Source organism: Thunnus albacares, chromosome 1 (assembly GCF_914725855.1).
Source record: "Thunnus albacares chromosome 1, fThuAlb1.1, whole genome shotgun sequence".
NCBI classification, from domain to species: Eukaryota; Metazoa; Chordata; class Actinopteri; order Scombriformes; family Scombridae; genus Thunnus; species Thunnus albacares.
In genome coordinates this window covers 32686419-32706595 of record NC_058106.1, presented here as the reverse complement: position 1 = coordinate 32706595, position 20177 = coordinate 32686419, and the positions used below count along the sequence as shown (strand labels likewise).

At 40.3% G+C, this 20177-nt stretch overlaps 1 protein-coding gene across 1 annotated transcript; it reads right to left on the bottom strand.

Annotated features, from left to right (window-relative positions):
- Nucleotides 1-210: 210 nt before the first annotated feature.
- Nucleotides 211-20145, bottom strand: ttc17 (tetratricopeptide repeat domain 17). Its single transcript, XM_044355415.1, has 25 exons — nucleotides 19965-20145; nucleotides 19270-19359; nucleotides 18789-18958; nucleotides 18229-18340; nucleotides 16566-16697; nucleotides 14439-14548; nucleotides 14146-14293; nucleotides 13151-13290; nucleotides 12462-12622; nucleotides 11213-11325; nucleotides 10838-10990; nucleotides 10545-10660; nucleotides 10207-10363; nucleotides 9973-10044; nucleotides 9416-9640; nucleotides 8075-8294; nucleotides 5727-5846; nucleotides 4134-4429; nucleotides 3888-4041; nucleotides 3641-3761; nucleotides 3102-3261; nucleotides 2680-2763; nucleotides 1808-1927; nucleotides 1501-1644; nucleotides 211-1382 (listed from the first exon to the last, which is right to left on the bottom strand). The coding sequence occupies exons 1-25, from the start codon at nucleotides 20133-20135 to the stop codon at nucleotides 1251-1253; spliced, it is 3621 nt and encodes a 1206-aa protein (XP_044211350.1). The 5' UTR covers nucleotides 20136-20145; the 3' UTR covers nucleotides 211-1250.
- Nucleotides 20146-20177: the final 32 nt, after the last annotated feature.

Here is a 20177-nt window from a genome sequence, read left to right as displayed (position 1 = left end):
GAGATACTGAAACCTTTGTGGATACTTTTTGTGTTTCTGGTGACAATATCTACTTTTAAACCTGATACACTTTGAGCTATTAAAGGAATTGATAAAAGGAGTTTGCCTAAAAAGGTCGGACAGTGCCACCACAAGGCCGGATTTACAAGAAAGGATCAGTGTTAATAGTAAAAATACTACTAGACAAAGAACTGACACAGAAAAACAAACTGATGAAATCCACACATTGCCTTTAATACTGTACATTTAATACAGATTCCACTTTTTTTTTTTTTTATAGATGGTCAATGACAAACCTTTTTCTGCCTGATGATTTCCATAAGTTATGAAGCAAATGTAATAGCATATTTCAGTTTCTCTCTTTTGTAGTTAAATTAGCTTGTAGCAAAATCAGTTTGTAGGTCCCATATAAATAGGAATGATATAGAAAAAAAAGTGCAAAAACTGAGAATTCCATCCATTTTATGAAGCAGAAATAGTAGGGCATATATTGTTCAATTCGAACTCATTTAACCTCTGAGTTGAGAAGCACATTCCTTACCATCTCAGCAAAAGACTTAAGAAAAATACTGTATTGCAACCTTTTCAATTAAAACTTCCAATTAAATTAAATTAAAATGCAGCACCATCACCAGGCTTACACCAGGTTTCACACATCAGCAAAGAGACTGTAGTGTTATCCAAGAGAAGAATGGTACGATATACTGGAATTTTAGATGCTACCTCCTCTTATGGAAATGCTGCAGTGTCTTCAAGAAGACTGTGAGCTATTCTTCCAATTATAAAAATATTCTAAAAAAAAAAAAAACCCAATGCAGAACAATAAACTGTAACTCGAGAGCTTTATGCGATTTTATCCCCTTCCATTTCTGCAAGTTAAGCGAACCTAGAAAAAAAAACAACAAGTTTGACAATTTTAAGTTTGATTGTTTGAGAAACAAGAGATCCTGCATTTGAAATATAAGTTGAGGGGCAAAATTATCTACAGTCGAACTCTGTGACGTTTTAAACATAATTCTTTGGGCAGCTAGAACTTAAAAGAAAAAAAACGAACCCAGATCCTACTGGATATGAATTTTGATACCTCACCTTTAACAAAAAATTACGTTTCTTATACTTTTTTGCGCAAGTTATCTGTAGTCTAAAGATGACTGTGTGTCTGTGTGTGTGTGTGTGTGCACATGTGAGTGTTCTTTATCTGGTGTGTGCATGATTGCGGGCTACTCCTGGGGTCAAAATGGTTCAGTGGTTTAGGGCTGACGGCGCTCCCTCTTGGTAAGCAGGTAACACTGAATGGTTCTTAGCCGGTCTTTGGCGGGGGCAAACTCCGGCTGCAGCTTCAGAGTAGATTCGTACCAGCGCATGGCTTTCTCAAACTCCTCCTGCCGTCAAGAAACAGAACAACAGCGTCAGCATGAGGGCACATGACCTGCATCACTATGACTACACTACTTTACTTTCTGTAAAAGTGATGATGATCAAATTGATTGTAGCCGTTACCATTGCTATATAGACGTTGGCGAGGGTGAAGTGGTTCACGACAAAGTGCGGGGCAATTTCTACCGCCATACGAGCGACTGTAAGGGCGTCCTCCCATAGTCGAGCGTTCTGGAAGATGTTGGCCAAGCTTATGAGGGGCACATCCTGGGTCACAGGCAAGGAGGAAAAACAACAGTGATTTAATTGCTGCAAAACAACCTTTAAAACTATATGAATTACATAAAATGCTACTACTGCACAACTGTAGCAAGAGGTATCCTGGTGTGGTTAAGTTTATCAGCTGAAAAAAAGTGCAGGGGTAACTTGCCTTCATGTGATGGGGGGCGTAGTTGAGGGCCTGTCGCAGGCAGTCGATGGCTCTCTTGCCTTGACCTTTCACCCTCCAGTACAGTGCAGCCATACTGGATAACACCCATGACGTCTGATTCTGCAGTTTCAGGGAAGAGAGAGAAACACATGTTTAACCTAAATAGGAGATGTGTTACTGTTAAGTGTTGCTAGTAATAATTTATGCACAGTAATAACATCTTATTCAAATTATTTCTGTTTTTCCCACAGAAATAAAGAAAACAAACAATAACATGATATGCTAAATGCATTATATTTCAGAAAAAAAAAAACAGCTGCTAATTCATTTTGGCAATCATGGCTGCACTAATAAAAAAAATCTGCGAGATCAGGGCTGGACTAGCTAACACTTTATAGGCAGCCATGACACCGAACAGTCTTCTCGAAGTGTCTGAAATGTTACCAAACTGTCCACTTGTTATGTCACTGGTAGACAGTTAAAATGTGGGGAAAAAAATCCTGGCCATAACCCTGTCTTTGTTTACTATGATTACCAGCTTTTCTGAAATATCTATATTCTGAGAAAATGTCAGGAAATACTTTGATGAAGAACCAAATTAGATAACTCATGTTTGTCAGATTTAGTTTAGGAGGACAGCGCTGGTGATATTCTAAAAAGCTGTGACAGAAGAGCTTGAAAATGTTGGTTCATGATGTGTTTATGTTCCAATTGCACATTAACATCAGTGTTCTAATAGTAGTTGACTCTAGCAGGATGCTTGGTATTGTAGGAAGAACTGAAAAACATTAGGTTCCGAATCAAAGCGGAGAAAAATTGCTGTTTTACATGTAGGTGATATTCCAAACTGTCTAAACATTGAGAGCACTTACCTTCTCCAGTACTTTAGCGATGCGTGTGCCCACCTGCTCGAAGGACTGAGGAGAGAACTTATCTTTGCCGAGGTTCTGCAGGACCTGAGGGTTGAGGTAAGGGGAGACACGTTTGAAACTATTTACTAAAAAAAAGTGGGCCTGTAATGTGGGAATCCCAGGGGTTTTCTCCACTGAGTATAACATACGTCATGCATGCATTATCTACACCTGCTGCATTTGATCTTAATCAGCCCCTGATGTCTTGGCTGTTAAACCGGGGTCATTGTTAATTGGAGTTTTTAACTACTAGTGGCACTATGGAGCAATGCTCTGAAAAATAAAAAAGCCATATTTTTAGGCTCCTTCTGTCTGTTTTTGGTATACAAAGGGAAGAGTGTGCATGTTATGTCTTGTAATGTTTGACCTCTGCCTCAGCCTACCTCACGCAGCTGGCTCTCTCCTGTGTAGTGGATGGCGGCTCGATTGGCCACCCCTGCCAGGTGGTCGAGGGTGTGCATACTGGCAGCTAGGTTGGCGTTGCATAAAGGCTCGGCAGCTGGTTCCTGGAGCGGAGTGGCGAAGTCTATGTGCTCTGTGATGCTGAGGAAGACAGTGAGGGGAAGGAATTAAGCATCAAAATTGTATTTACTGTATTTTGGTTTTTGATATGCTATGATGCAAGAACGTCAATGAGGCAGCAATGCTTTTTTTTTTTTCCTTTGTTTTACTGCCTGTTTTCTAACTCTTAACACTACATGGCTATTAAAAAACACTTCGCACATTTCTAATATCTTAAAAAGTTTGTGGATATTATTTTTGTAGATATGCCTTGTTCCAGTTGTTCCATGAGTAACAAACAGAAGACAGTGGACCAACTACATGAATAAGATACAAAAAAATCATCTTTAAGGCTGTTTGTAACTGACTGGTTATAATCTAACTGAAAATGTGACTATGATCAGGACAGTGTTAAGCTTACTCAATGTTCTTGGCAGAGACAGCCAACCAGGTGCTAGCTACAGTGGTGAGGTCTACCCTCCGTGTCCGCTGGCACTCCTCTGGCCCTGGCCAGCCAAGACTTGTGTAGTCCTTCCAGCGACCTGCCCAAAGCAAAAAAACAAAACAAAAAAAAAAACATCTCTGTCACCTGGGTGGAGTCCAACGCCTCAGTGCTTTTTCTTTGTTCATACTGATGTAAGTATATAAAATGCAGGTGTATATGGTACCTGAAGGGCCAGGTGATGGGATAGTCGGTCCACTGATCTCCAAGACAGAGTGTCCTCCAGGTAGCGACTCCCCGTTCTGGTTGTCATCAGAGGTGGCGACACTCTCTGTACCGTCCACCTTTGCCTTCCTGACCCGCTTTACCTGGAAGGTGATCTGATGACAAACAATAAAAAGAAACTCACACTTCAGAGTTTCTGTAATGGTTTTAATTCCATGTTGTGAAATGTGCAAGAACGAGTGCTTACCCATTCTGCTCCCTCATCGTCCTCACAGTTTCCAAAGCAGGGCCCTCCACCGGCCCGAGCCCCCATGACACGGTCGTTCTTTAGCACCCGGATACCTCGCAAGTCACCTCGCTTGCCTCCGACATCCAGGGCCCCTTCAAAAGCTCCCATCAGGTCTTCCTTCAGCTGCCACTCCTCCTCCCCTTCCACTCCTCCACTTCCAAACGGGGTGGCCATTTTAGCGGTTCCTGAGACAGAGGGAGAAGCCCGATGTTGTCCAGCTGCCTCACCTGACCCATTACTGTCTAAGACAACCTCTGTATCAACACAGGAAAAATGAGAAAGAGAAATTAAAATAGTGTTAAGCTGAAGGAGCATTTTGTTGACTGAATGGGAGAGAAACACTATTCAGAGATCTTTAAGACATTCAACTCTCAGATGACCATATACTCAGTATTATTCAAGCTCGCAGCAATTTACCACTAGAACCACCAGGTGTTGCTATATAGCTAAAACCGTCAATAGGTGAGATTTACCCATGCACCTGGCTACTGCATTTCTAACACTAAAAAATATACTCTGTCATTGTTTTAAGGCATCGTCTTCACAAAGGAATGTCTAAAGTTATGAAATGAATTTGTTTAATCATCACCTGTGTTTCGGTCCTGTTCTTTTATAATCTAAGTATCTTTAAGAGCACTAATTGCTTTGCATGGCTGTCAGTATAAATCAGTCTAAAATGACACTGAAAATCGGTATTAAAAGGAAATATTTGCATATTTGGGTGGTGTGATATTATAAAACAACATTCATCATATAATGAGATAACCCATGTTATATAAATTACCAAGCCTAAATACTCCAAATAGACAATAACAATCCATAATAATAATAAACAATCACCGCATATATGGGAGATTTAATGTCACAACAAAATTTTACACAATTTTATCTAATCAATTACTAATGTAGGCATTTCAACAATGTGTGAGTAGGATCAACAAGAAATTTGAGGTCACCCTTAAAGCTTTTTAAAAAATTTTATAACATTTATAATGCGAATATATATTTTTCTTTTGATGTTCCATTCATGAAAACAGAGTAAGGCAACGGGCAAATTAGGCTAAGGCACTTGATGAGGGTTTTTTTTGCAGGTCATTCTCCTTTACTCTTTTTATAATTTAATTATGACTTGACGAAGTTGTCAAATCACACACTCCAACCGTTGCCTAGCAACTTAGAATGTTTAAACATGAACCTTGCGGAAATAAATGCATGTCTTATACAGGTAAATTTTACCGGGTTGGTGGTTATAGGTATAAATGCATGTATTTTTAATCTGGATTCATCTTCACTATTTTTAACAATAAGGGGTGCTTCACATCATTATTTTAGGAAAAGTCAAAGACTGGAGGACATGAATATTTTATTAAAACATAGTAATGTACAATTGAAAACCGTGGCGGTTGTAGTTTTATTCTATCAAACTGTATACAATGGACGGTATGCCATTGCCGTTAACTGAGTGATTTCTTTTGACCAAACAGTAGAGTATACAGTATAATGAGAAGATTTTACATCGCCACTGAGGGTGTCACTAAATCATATTCTTACTCTCAAAGAGCAAGGAGTCTTCCATGGCAGAAATGGCTGGTGTGTCCTGTTTCTCTTCACTGCCTTCCCACTCCTCCAGCTGTATACCAAGGTCATCCTCAGCCATGCAGGAAGCGCCCTCTGAATCAACACAAGTTATGTACACTTATTAATCAAAACCATACCTCGCTGGTAGACCTGCAGAATAAAAAAAAAATATTGGTGGCAGTGAGACAAACATGATCAAATTTACAATATTAACAAAGACATGGATAAAAAAACATGTACGGCATGTGACAAACAAATGTTAAATGTATTCTCAAACACTGTTTTTGTATTTTGTAAATATTTTGATAATGTACCTTTTGTGCATTGGTACATTTGGAATAAAATGAATATTCTGTGACTTAACATCAAAATAAGATTAGTCTAAAATGAATTATTTTCATGATAAGATTATATTTTATAATTGAACTAATTTTATTACAGATAATTAAGTTAGGATATTTACTTTGGAGATGCAATAGTCGTTAATCCTATAGCAAGATCATAGCTCTTCTCTGGGAACAATCTTCTCCTGGATAAAAAGTGATTCATTTTATATTTCAAAACAGAGCAACTGTGGTTTTATTTTGTTTTTTGGGAACAAACAAATTAGTCCTTTCAGCTGCTCTGTCTCTACACTCTGGCCCACTATTCACTGTCTCGATTTACTCTGGCAGAGCTCAGACATTTTCAACCTTGAGGCTCCCTCTACTGTCTGGAAGACATTAGATCTGTACACTACGTTACTGGATGCCACAATGCTATAGGAACAGTGGGAGACCCATGAAGTGTGCAAAAGACATCATGGGTGGCTAGTTTGCAACAGCCAAGTGTCTTTTTTTTTTTTTTGTTTTCTAATACTGAAACGTCTAACCCCATAATTATTTTTAATGAGGAATTTGTTTCAGGCTGCACACAGGCTTTTTTCATAAACAACAATAATGACACCTCTCTCAGATAATAAGGGGAAGATGCTGTTTAGATAGTGATGTCGGTCAGAATTGCAGGAATTGTGTCAGTTTCATTCCTATATGGCTTTCTTTTGGACTGTGTTAGGCTGGTGTAACAGAAACAAACATTCATTCACTTCCTACATGGCGTGTGAGTTTTTATTTGTTTATAAAAGTTGCTTCGAATTAACTCCAGTTGTCCTCAAGGATTATATCACAAGAGCTCTGAATAGGCCCGTAGTAATGTAACTCAGGTGCAGTTGTTTGCTGCTCACCACAATTTTGAATCAATGTACTGAATGTTTTCCGGAACCATTAAAAAAAAAAAAAAAAAAGAAGAGTGCCCAGATTATTAGCATATGTTTGAAGGTAGCAATACGCCTAACAGGATCAAACATGTGGGAGGAACTGCAGCCATCATAACATTTTATATGAGAAAACAAAAATATTTTTTTGTGTATCTTACAACCTTTACCCTGACTTTAGGTGGGTGTGCGTTTTATAAGTTCTTGTGTGACCAAATGTACTCAATGTGCTTCGTGGGAGCAATATTTAGCTTTGGAGAGTAAAATATAGACCCTTCTAAATTCGGCATCAGCTATTTTCTGCGGCTTAAATTATTGAGTGGCAAAATTTCTCCACTTCAAAGCACTTTTCTCTTCACTCCCACTGATATGAATAACGAAAAAGGTGCATAGTTTCTGTTCACATCAGAAGCGCGACGTACTACTCCTTTCTCACGGCCACTCTTGCAGCTTCAAGGGACAACATCGGGAAGCGGGGGGTGGGGGGTGGGGGGGGTTTCTCAGTGTAAGATTAGAAAACAAGCACAAAACCTGTCTGGGGCCCAAGTGCATTTTAAGTCCATGCCTCAATTCTAGCTCAATATGGCCAACTGGTAGAACAGGGGAAAAACAGAAATAGATATAATAACATTGAGTGCCTGTAAACGCTATAAAAGGGGACTTTCCTAATTTTTCTAATTAAAACAATCAGCAGCCTTAAATGCTATTAGATTTGCACAGAGCAGCACAAACATTCTGCCATTAAACATTAGTAAGACTTTTAGTAATGTTTTAAATAAAATGAGATTAAAACACAAATTTAGAGACAAAAAAAAAGTCAGGTTCTGCAAGCAGCTGTATAGTAGTTCAGTGCGTTATGACCTTCAAAAAAAACCATGATAAATCTTGTTTTAACATGCAAAGCTCTGCTGCTTGTTTTCATTGCAACTACCAAACAGTACCTCCGAATCCCAAAACTTCCAGGTCACTGCTGATGTTTTGCTGATGCTCTATAGGTAGTAAACTTGAAGAAAAACATGAATTATACTTGGGGGATACAGTGAGTTAAGCGTGTGCATTAGTTACTCACGTGAGCAGGGCTGTCGGTGTGAGAGATTGTAAAGGAAGGGATAGAACTGCAGACAACGCAGCAGAGGTAGGCTGGTGCGACACTGTTCGCAGCCGGCGAAGGACGAGTAGGAAGCGGAGGAGGAAACGGCCGTCACCAGGATGTGGCGGAACAAGGCCAGAGCACCTGTCACGTTGCCCTGGGCCAACTGCACGCTCACCGAGCTGAGCAGGGTGTGGGGCTGATGCGGGGAAACAAAACCAGAAAATGTTAGCTGAAGGGAAACATACATGAAAACTGCTGCTTAGCTTTAGAAAGATATGTACACATCCTATAGTCCTGCGATTGACATTGCAAGTATTTTATCTGAATAATCTTCCAAGGTTTTGTCACCTCCCCTACACAGGCTGGTTAGTTTATATATTTTTTTCATGTGATGCAAGATTATTGCATTATTACTCGTGGTCATTTTATTGGGTACACCCCTTTGATACCTCTACAACAAGGCTTGATTTAATAAAATGATGGAAATGTTAACCACTGATCTCTGTCAATGCTGACCAGATAGCATCCATCCACATTTCCTGGCCACACACGTTTAAAATCTTCCTTATGTTCTCTTTTGGGTTGAAATATGGATAGTCTGGAGGCCCCTGGAGAGAAGTGAATTCTTAGTCACGTTCCTGGAACCGCCTTGAGATGATGAGTGCTTTCTGACATGGCAATATACCGCTGGAGGCTTCCTCTGTTTGACAAAGGGTACAGTGTGCAGCCATTCAAAGTTGCACTTAAGTCAGCAATGTTTGGGTATGACGTAGTGGTATTCAAATGTGGTTTAACTGGTATTAAGGTCATGGTAGTCAACTCGTATGGCTGGTAATGACTCTGGAAAACGACACCTTGTTCTAGACACATAGAAATGCCAGAGTACATAGCTTTGTACAAAACAAAACAAATGCAGTGATTCAACAGATCACTTTTATTAACATTTGAACAATAACGTCCTCATGGCCCATACCCTAGTATCAATTTTATCCTCATATTCCTGTTTGGCTGTCTGCCAGACTGAAACCTACAAGACATTTATTAATTTCTTACAGAATTCAAGCTTTTTTTTATTTTGGTTTACCTGATAGATAAGAAAACATTTACACTGACGAAGCACGAGTAAGAGACGAACATGAAGAGTACAACGGGTACTGTTTCATCGATTATCACACCTGAGGAAGCTGCTTGTTTGTGCTAGCAGACAAAGTGTACCTAATAAAGTGTCCAGAAGTGCGAAATAAACAGAGTACACTGTGTAAGTGTGTAAATCTAAGATGGTGAATTCAAACAGTATATGCATTAATGTGCCTTTACCTCTGATGCATTGAGAGCCAATGCTTGTTCCAGTAGTGTTTGTGCGTGGGTGGTCAAGCCGTGGTGTAGCAGCAGGTTAGCAGCATTGGTGAGGGGCAAGTGGCGGTGAGAAGGCGGGGCTGAGCTCAAAACTTGGCGCAGGCACTGCAGGGCACGGCTGCCATTGCCTTTGGCCCGCCAGAATAGAGCTGCCTCATTGTAGACCTGCCAGCGGGGTATAGTGGCCTATATATACAAATAAACTTCTGTTAGCTCTGAAAATGATGGGTTCAGACAACTGCAGTTTGGAGCAATTTAGAAGGGTTAGAGTGATTGATGGTAGTTTGAGTGTATAAGCATTGTCTCACTGATGGGTAAATCCATATTCTATCATTTAAGAAAGAAAACATGTGCCACTCTCAACGGATTTGAACTCTCAAGCAGGTCACAATTCATTTGGACACAATAAATCGCTGAGTGGACTGCAGCAGTAGCTTTCTGCCCTTGGTGATATGGATGAAATGTACAGTACTGTAACTGTGAGAAGCATTATTTTGCAACAGACTTGTTTCACTGACTTGTTTCATAGCTTGAACTATTCTGGAGCCAATCTGCTCCAAAGTCCATCCTCCACTGCGTAACTGCAGTATCTGTAATCAGACATATTCATGTTAATGCTTGAATATTCTTTTGCACTTACCATAGAAACACGAACACACACTACTACTACGCTACAACTTGTAGCTTTTCCCATCTTTTTGTTGTTCGACACACACATACACACACATACAAATAAACAGACAGACAAATACCTGGGAGGCAAAGGGATCTGGCAGCTCCTTCTCTTCCAGGGGCCAGTCTAGTGAAGCCGGCAGGAGGGCTGGATGTGGTTGAGGGACAGGACCACAGTCTGGCAGAGAAACCGTCTGAGGAGGACTGCTGCTCCCGTAGAGGAGGGTTGTCACTGGGCTGAATACACACAATGAGATATATTTCACTGATGACATTTTTATGCAGTCGGTTTTGTTCTGTGGTTTCTTTGCTTGGTTTTGTAAAGCAGCTCGAAAATCATTCTGAGGAACTTTAAACTCAAGTGGAAAGTAGCTATTACATACCCACAAAATACCCCAATCCATGAATGTGTACTGACCTGAGGCCCTGCGTTTCAGGTGGAAGGTAGTATGTCGGCAGCTGGTGAGCAGGGGGAACGCTTGGATACTCATTGGCACAGTCAGTTCTCTGAGGCCACAACATCTTCTGCATGTCCTATGGCCAAAGCACCGTTACAGTAAGTCTTGTTCTCCAAAACAATACTACAGTCTAAGAGTGTACTGGTAAGCCAAATGACAGTGTACCTTGCAGTCGTCTAGCTGCCTGGCAAATTTTAAAAAAAAAGAAATAAAACATAAACAATCTACAATCAAATGTAGTTCTGTGTCTTGCCTGTGTGTAATCCTGGTGGCTGCCCCAGAGGGCAGCGACAGGATCCTGGTCTCCGGACACAGAAGGATGGATCTGAGGGCTGGATGCTGTCTGATTTGAGTTGCGCTCTGACACAAGTGCTACGCTGGATGCCACGGACACCTCCTCCCCAAACTATGAACATAGAGAAAAACAAACAGAACTGTGAAACAGAATCTGAAGAAGGATTTCTTTACTGTGTTATGTCTCAAAAACAAAAGTGTAAATTAACATAAAATATAAATATGATAGTGTTATTCATTTCACCTTTAATTCCTTATCTGTGAACAACTCTGGACTAATAAAAACCATGCTTCTTATAAACATTCCCTATATTGTGATATTTCAAAGACTTACTTGGACATAGTGGACATGTTCAAATAGATCACCACGGTGATAGCGCACAGGCAGGTCAAAGGGGCAGTAGAGGCTGCGCTGCTGCTGGCCCAACCGACACATCTGATGGTTGCCTGGAGTTCACATGACACACAATACTCAGGTGCTGTTGATGTACATGTAGTGATATGCATGAATATCAAAGTCAGCTTGCTCTCTAATGCCATTCTCCAGTTCCAAACAATCATATTTCTTGTGCACTCAACTGTTTTGATACTTCTGTTCTTTTAAAGTGAAACTCTTCTAAAATTTATAATGCCTCACTTGAAGTGCTTTCCGTAACCTTGGATGCACAGCACTTGCCTGATTAACTTAAGCCCCTTTCACACATGCACTGCAACCCTGAAGTTATCCGGACATTACCCGGTGGAGCTGTATGTGTAAACGCAAATGTCCGAATCAGTCGGACTGGACATTAAACAGACTTTACCCTGCCAGCCCCCTAGTACAAAGTTGATTGAGCCCATGTGTGAATACAGCAGTGAATTCTCCGGAGAATTCACAGCCAGCGAGTGGGCTACAACTGCTCGTTACTGTAAGTGCAACAACACCCGGCAGTGAGGGAGACAGTACAAGCAATTTATCAAACAACCATTGAACAAGCAGAACATGAACTTAAATACGACGTCTTTGACTTCCAGCAGTCAACTCCCCTCTCATCCGCAGCCGCTATTTTACAGAAAACCTGCGTTGTTTTGACTGGGCCTGAACGCTCCGTTGTGAAGCTAGCAATAATAGGAGAGAGGACCTCCTGTGATTTCTCATAAAATTAAATCCATTTTATTTAGGGTGAAAATCTTAAAAACGCTGAATAACAGCGTACTTTTTGCGTCATGTCCTGCCTTCCGCACCCCTCGCCTAAAGCAAACGGAGTATTTCCAGTAGGTGAGAACTACATCTGATACAGACAATCTCCTGCTGTGTGCTACATGTGTGAAAGTTCATATATGAAAACGGCTAACACGCTTTCTTTTCTTTGTAATCAATATCAGTATTTATCAAGCTTGAACAAGCTAACTCTCAGCCAATACAGGCTGGTACTTCCTTTCTGGACTAACTAAGCAGTTAGCTTTATGACCATAGCAACATTCTGTATACAAAATTAAAAAAAAATAAAGAATAGTAAGATACAACTTTCACATATCATGATTGTTTTAGGTACACTCAGTACTATCATGCCCTGGACTAGTTACTGTGCATGGCAATTTACCAAGCTGGGCTTCCTTGGCCATCTGGGTTTCATGGATAATGTTGCGCAGGATCTGCTCTTCCTGCAGCAGCTTGTGTTTGTCCAGTGCCTCCTGCTGGCGAAGGTAGTGGTCATGCTGCTTCTGGTACTCCTTCAGCTCATTCAGTGTCCGCTGCAGCGATCTACAAATGTAGGAAAACGAGGAAGGCGAAATGAAAAATACAGGACAGTCGTCAGAGATGCATAGCAGGGTAATACGGCACATGACATGATAATCCTACAACCACAACACGGAAGTGATACTCTTGCATTTTCCTTGCAGACCACCAAAACGTTTAATTAAAATAGCCTCACACTATCCAAACAGAAATATGTTGGACAGCCCCAGGTGCTCCATATTTCTTACCAGCTTACAAATTCATTTGTAAAGAATAATCATCATCATAATAGAAGGAAAAAGAGAGAGGAGAAAAGCTATTTGAATGCGTCCTTTGACAACCTAAACCAGCATCAAAAGCACAGTATAGCGGTAATTTGATAGTTTGCCATTGTTGGTGCGTCACAGTTGCCTGCAATGGGACATGTTTGTAAATGTCTAGACATCTTGGCGAATACCTTACCTCTATAATATTTGATTTCGTGTACATATGTGGTATTTGCGCGGAAGCAATCAAAGTATTTGGAATGTGAGTGTATGAGTGCTTGTCTACCTGTGCTGGGCTTCTAGGCGCTGCTCCAGCTTTTGCTGACAGAGCACAGCATGTTTCCTCCTCAGGGCCTGCTCAAAGCCTGGCTGGGCCTGCAGTGCCTGCTCATAACACAGCACTGAGTGGTTGTATTCCCCAAGCATCTGGTCAGACAGTGATGGAAGAGGAGACATATGTACCATGGATACAGCAGAGGACAAAGCACTCATTTGTTTCATGTAGAAATCATGTAGTGACATTTTTTTTTAAAACTACTGCACAACTGAATAAAGTTTTGGAGACTCAAATAGAGGTTTCAGTAAAATGCTGGTTATTTAACTGAATAAATATTAAAAGCTTATTTATAGGTTGACAATACACATCCTGTTTACATTCTGAAAATATGAACCTTCTATTTATACGCTGACACGTAAGAAGAAATTGCTAACAGATTGATTTTGTCTCATTAGCGTTATGGGAGCCCTGAAACTCAGATCCAGGTGGTGAGATAGAAGAAGTCATTATCAATAAAAAAAAAAGCCAGAACATCACTTTCCAGTGAGCTACTGCATCAATACAAGGAAAGATAAGAACAGGAGCTTGCTGTTCAGATCAACTGACATTACATTTTACAGGTGCATTAATCCTGTAATCCAGTTTTTAGTTGAAAAATACATTTTCTGGAGGGAAAAGTAAGCATACTATTAATTTGTTGGCAATTAATCCGTTCTTAGCATTGGTAGGATAAAACCAGAGAAACTGAAAACAGGAATCTAACTAACCTTAGAATGAACTGGATAATTTTACTTTGAAATTGTTTTTTTATGGCAGACTATTAAAGTGTGTGCGCTGTCCTGTTGCATAAGCTTTTATTTTAACATACGCGCACACATAATGAAATACAGCACCTTACTGGCAAAGAGTTTCAAACTTAAACAATCTGATTTTTACACATACTGACAAAGTGAAAACAATAGTGTTTGAACATGCTGCTGTGGATTGCTTTCTTTTCAACTTACAGCATAAATGTTACCCAATGTGTAGTGGCTGGTGAAGAGATCTGAGGTAAGGTCCAGGGCGGCGTGGGCTAGAATAGCAGCATCTGCTGAGAAATGGGCACGGTGCAGGATGTTGGCCATGTTAACCAGGGCTACATCCTTGTGCTGCCTACAAACATAACACAAATACACGCACACAAACACAAAGAGCGTGAGAATGTGGACATCTGTGTTAAAAAAAAAAAAAAAAAAAAGCAGTCTCATACAATAAACAGTGTACTAGTGCAGTTGCCTTCTGTCCAGCCTGGCAGTACCTTGGGGAGAAATGCAGAGCGCGCACTACACAGTCCACTGCCCTCTGTGGCTCGTTCTTCATACGCCAATAAAATGATGCCATGTTGTACAGCACCCAGGATGATGAGTTCTGGAAAACACAATCATACAGACATGCATAGGCATGCACACATACATTTTTTTGATTTCTTGGAAGGACTAAGTGCCAACTGTTAGGTCTCTATGAAGTCTTAGTTTTTTCCCTAAGATAGTTTCAGTCACATGCCTATTTGGGCTGACTTCCTGATACTCTGAATTAGTGCTGGGCGGTATAACCAAAAATTTGTATCATGGTATTTTTTAAGATTTGGGCGGTTTCACGGTATATCATGTTTTTTTTTTTGCATGACTGGGCCTTTCTATAAGTTTATAATAGCTTATTCTATGTCAGGAGTACATAGAGTTTACATGAATTGCTTCAAAAGTTTGTTTCTGAGTCTGAATGAAAGCAAACAAGCTGCCTTATGGCAAGCGACATAGAGATCTGTATCCGGGGAAGTTTGCTGGCTAACCGAACCACCCACATATTCATTTGCACACACTAGTTTGTTTACATGTATGAGGCTGGTTTTCACCATGGTTAGATCATTGGGAAACTAAAAGAAACTAAGTGCAATGAGGGATTATCCCGTGGACTATTATGAGGACGATCATGAGTGATGAGTCATGATGAGTGAGTCATGATCACTTGGACTGGCCGAGCGTATTTATTTGAACCAGAGTACGCAGAGAGGAGATGAAGCAACTGAAAGAAGGAAAACAAAGAATGGGGCAACAGGACCGTCAGGAAAGTCAACGTACCATAACGGTTACCTCAGAGAAACTGCTGCTGTTCCTGCAGTCACTGCTCTCCTGAAGAGTGCAGAGGAAAACTTTTTCTGCAGTTGGACCTGTTACTGCCAGACTCGGGAAAATCTAGAAGTGCCCGATGATGAGAGTAACCCCAACTGTGTAAATACTGCACATGGATTTACAGCGTTTATCGACATTGTCGTCCTGGAGACTGTTTTATCTCCGCAAAACTAAGCGGGAGAAAAGAGCGAAGCCAGCTGGATCAAACACTCAGCGCCACACTGTAAGAAAAATATGCTTACAATACGTAACTGCGTGTGGAATTACAGTATGCAAGTCTCTATCATCCGGCAGTAGTCCATGAAAACTGCTCGGTGTGTATCTTGTCATTTTATCCTTGCAATTTGGAAACTTGCAGACGTGGACCATTTTATTTAATCTACTAAGTTTCTACTTCTCTAGCATGAACAGACGCTGAGCTATCCATAGCCTCAGACATAGATAATCTGACATACAAACTGCCCTGGATGTAGTTCCCTATGCAGTTAGCCATAATAGCTGCTACAGACGGCTAGTTCCTGTTTATTTTCGTTCAGACAAACTTTTGAAGCAATTCATGTAAAAATCTTGTTTGTTTCTGAAGTAGTAGGAGTGTAATTACATGTGGAGCCTCATTCACCTGAATCTTAATCTTAATCTCCAGATTCTCAATAATGGAGCTACTTGGCTAGCTAGCGAGCTGTACCCAGGATGCCGCGTCGGCGGTTTAATTTTGTAAATGTAAAATTATTAGCGTTACGAATTGTTTATGCGTCACAAAGTTTGGTATGCCATGGTGTTTTACCCTGTTAAAAGAGTTAGTTGTGGGTTACTACTTGTTGTGTTATTAAGTTATAACTGTTAGTAAGAAGGTTATGTAGTTAATAGGCCCGACCGTATTATATATTTTGCTGCCTATTGAAGAGTTACAGCAATTATTTCAGCTATGCACCAGTATGGCGGTAAATGAAAAATTCTTCTTGTACGGGAAGTTATAACTGGTATACCAGATGAATCAGTATACCAGCCAGCACTACTCTGAGTATGTCTGGGCATGTACAGACAGTGACTATTGCTTGTCATCAACAAATCTACAAAACCACACAGATTTTCCGATGGTGACTGACTGACTGACTAACTAACTTTACCATAACACTTCTCCTAAATCTACCATTTCTATGCCATTTTTAAACACATATTTCATGCTTATGTGCTAAATCTACAAAGGGGAAAACTTTAACTGCCTTATGAGGCAAAGTTGTCCAGATTGAACTTACCCTCAGTAATCCTTGGTGGATGCGATGGCCCACCACATCAATACTGCGGCCCAGCTTCTGAGACAATGAACTAAAAATGGGGTCCTCCTTAGAAAGCAGTGGAGAGGTAAGGTTTGCCCTCTCTTGCACACCCTGGAGGAGACCAAAGTCAAATGATCTTTCAAATTCAACTCGCAAACATTTCTGCTTTCAACTGATCTCACCTGACAGCATGGGAATAATCAAATGTTTTTCCCAGTTACATAATGTTGCATACCAACTACTGAAGCACAGATTTCAAACGTCTGTGGAGTTACATAAACACAAATCTGATGTTCTGGCCAACCTGTGATCCTCAACCTGATAAAGTTAGAAGACAACAGAAAGACGACCTATTGAAATAAAGCAGAGTTTTTGGGGGTTTCCACTGTCACTGTAAACAATGTGCCTTTTTATTGTCACTGGATGACAGAGGGGCCTTCCTTGTAAAATAGTTTTTGGACTTAGATGCAACCTTAAGATCAAATCATGTTGTTCAAGATCAAGAAACACAGATTACAGTAATTTGTATATTATGTCCACAGAGACCGTTTTTAATACTTAAAGGGTCACAGAATATAAATGTCTTAGCATCTGGTCCAAATAGAAATTTACATTTAAATACCCTACAGACAACTTTGTGTACAACTTTGTACAGACACAAAACCAGTTCTCCTTTGCGATGTAAGAGGATGATTGCTGAAGCAGTTTTTTTTTTCTAAGTTTATGGATTATCGGGAAATCATTCTGTTACCCCCACTCTGGGCCTTTAGATTGCATTTCCCATAACACTCTAATGGTCATTACTGAGGATAATTACAAGACTCCGCTGCATTATATTTGATGAGGTTCATTGGGCTTCCCTGACTGGGAATCTTGATAACCCTGTACCAGAACCGATCTTGATAAGTCAAGACAATATTATTTATATAGCACCAAATCAAAAGAAGTTATCTCAAGGCACTTTTCATCGAGCAGGTCTAGATCGTATTCCTTAATTTACAGACACTAAACATCCCCCGTGAGCAAGCACTTGGTGACAGCAGCGAGGAAAAACTCCCCTTTAATGGGAAGAAACCTCAAACAGAACCAGGCTCTAGTTGGGTGGCTATCTGCCTTGATCTAAGACTTCTTTTCCTGTTAGCACACTGATTAAAAGGAATAATATGCAAAACCACCAACAAATCAAGATACTTATACCCATACTTTAAGACTCTATCATTCTCGATTATTATCCTGTCCACGTCTATGATTGCTTTATGTATGCTGACAATATTTGGATTATTTTCCAGTGAAACTGTAAGCAGATAATTGCTGTAAGAAAGCATAAGCTCAGCCAAACAAAAGGTTAAAAACATTACCAACAGTATGCTAACATTTGATCAATAAAAACTGTTGAAACCTTATTTAAACAATAACCGTTAAGAACCAATGACTATTGAGAGTTTGAACACAGGTAGTAGAGTACTTTGCAGCATAACTCTGCATCCCTTCTTTCAAAAACAAAGGTGTAAGTCAATACATTATTCCTAACAAACTGTTTGTTCAGTGATGAAGGCAATTATGATAACACTCATGATCTTGACTCATTCCCTTCTTGTTCCGTTCTAAACACAAACCATTGACAAGTATGGCCTCTACTCACCCTGAGATGCTGGAAAGCATGGATACTATAAGGTAGTTCGAAAACTTTGGCGCAGTCAGGCTTTTCTAGGTCTGGGGGTAGAGCTGACCGAGAATCCACATAGTCTTCAGGGCTACAGGCAAGAGGGAAGAAGGAGATGACAACATATTAAAAAAAAAAACAAAACACAACATTATTTGACTAACTGATCTAGCGTAAAAAAGAAAATATACTATTATATATTAGTTTAATTGGATATAGCGACAAAATCGTCAATGAAACACAAGAAAAGTAACATTAACAATGGCAAAAGTCACTTGGGAGTTAGTTTAATTACTTTTGATATGCATGTGTTTAAAGGCAACAACAATAATTATATGCAAAATAAATTACTTGAAAATACAACCCACATTCCTTCATGGTGACACTGAGAGACCAGGTGCAAAACTGTGAGTACCCTCACTTCTGTCATTAGGCTATGTAAAATTTAAATGGTGCCCAGTACCCTTAACACTTTACAAAAACATCAGCAAGAACACGTTTTATTCAGGAGAGATGTGTTTCTCCTTCCTGACACTAACCTGATGTCTTTGCTTTCCAAGGAGATGTAAGTGCCATCATACAAGTCCAGGTCTCCCAGGGGTACCTTAGCCATAACACAGTCTGCATCCTCTTTGTAGTGTCGCTGCTCAAGCCCTGTGTCCCTGTCCTCGTTCTCCTCAATGTGTATCTTCTGTGCCACTAGCTGCTTCTGCTCAACAATAACCAAGGACAATGAAATCAGTGAGGACGGGTGGGTTCGAGAAATGGACAGGTGACAAATTAAGTAACCCAAAGTTAAGAAGAAGGAAGTGATTAGAAGGTATTTAAATGATATGTGAAATAATCAATGCATGGATAGAAGGTATTTATGTTAAAGCAAAAGAGCATGTTCTTTTTTTGGGAGATCTGAATGACAGTGATAGAGAGGTAAACACCTTTAGGACCAGAATGAAAACCCAAAGTGAAACCCGCTTGCACAACATCATTGCACATGACACAGTCAAAGGAAAACTCACACACCTCTAGCTTCTTGAGGTAGTTAACCCGAGTCTCTTGCCTCATAAAGATCACTACATCATGTGGATGCTTCAGATTTAAAGGGGAGTCAACCTGAAACAGCACAACACAAACAAACAGCATGTTTATATCAGTCCCAGACACTGAGTGCGAAACACATTCAGCGAGCGGAAAAATCTGATAATATGACAGTATACACAAGTTTTAAATCATCTAAGAAATGGACTATTGCTAAGTTTAGTTTTTAATATGTGCAAACTCGCCAGCCACACCGCCTGTCACATAAACATAAACAGGATTTTTCTCTCTAAATGAAGGTAGCAGTTTGCTGACAGTTGGCGCCGACCAACAGCAACGTTAACTCGAGCTCACTGATAAGCCGTTTCCAACGCGGACGCTGACATGGGCCTGAAATATTTTGGTCATCTTGACCTCAAACACCTAGCGATAACGTCAGTTTTAAGGTAGCTGATGGAAGCTAACAGACATAGCCAAACTAAACAAATAAAAAAGGTTATTCTCTCGCTGCATGTAACGTTACCGACGCGGTCAAACGTGTCGTACGGAGTTCAAACGAACTACCAACATTATGTTAACAAACCATAAACCAAAACGTTACTGTTGATGCTAGCAATAATAGCTTTACAAGCTAGCCACCTAACGTAAGCGTTAGCAGGTCAATGAGCTAACTGCCATACTTGTTGTTGAATTTTTCCATCCTCTGTGACAACCCAATGAGTCGTAGCTCCTCCGGAGTCAACTACAAGTATGCAAAGAAGGATGAAAAGCTTCCCCTGAAATGACGGTTTTCGCGGATAGCTGACACGACAGGGCAAAGACTCAGGACAGATTTTCCTGAGGTCCGCCATTTTTTTTTGCTCTGTGGCAACAAGGCGCAACCTCCGGCCAGG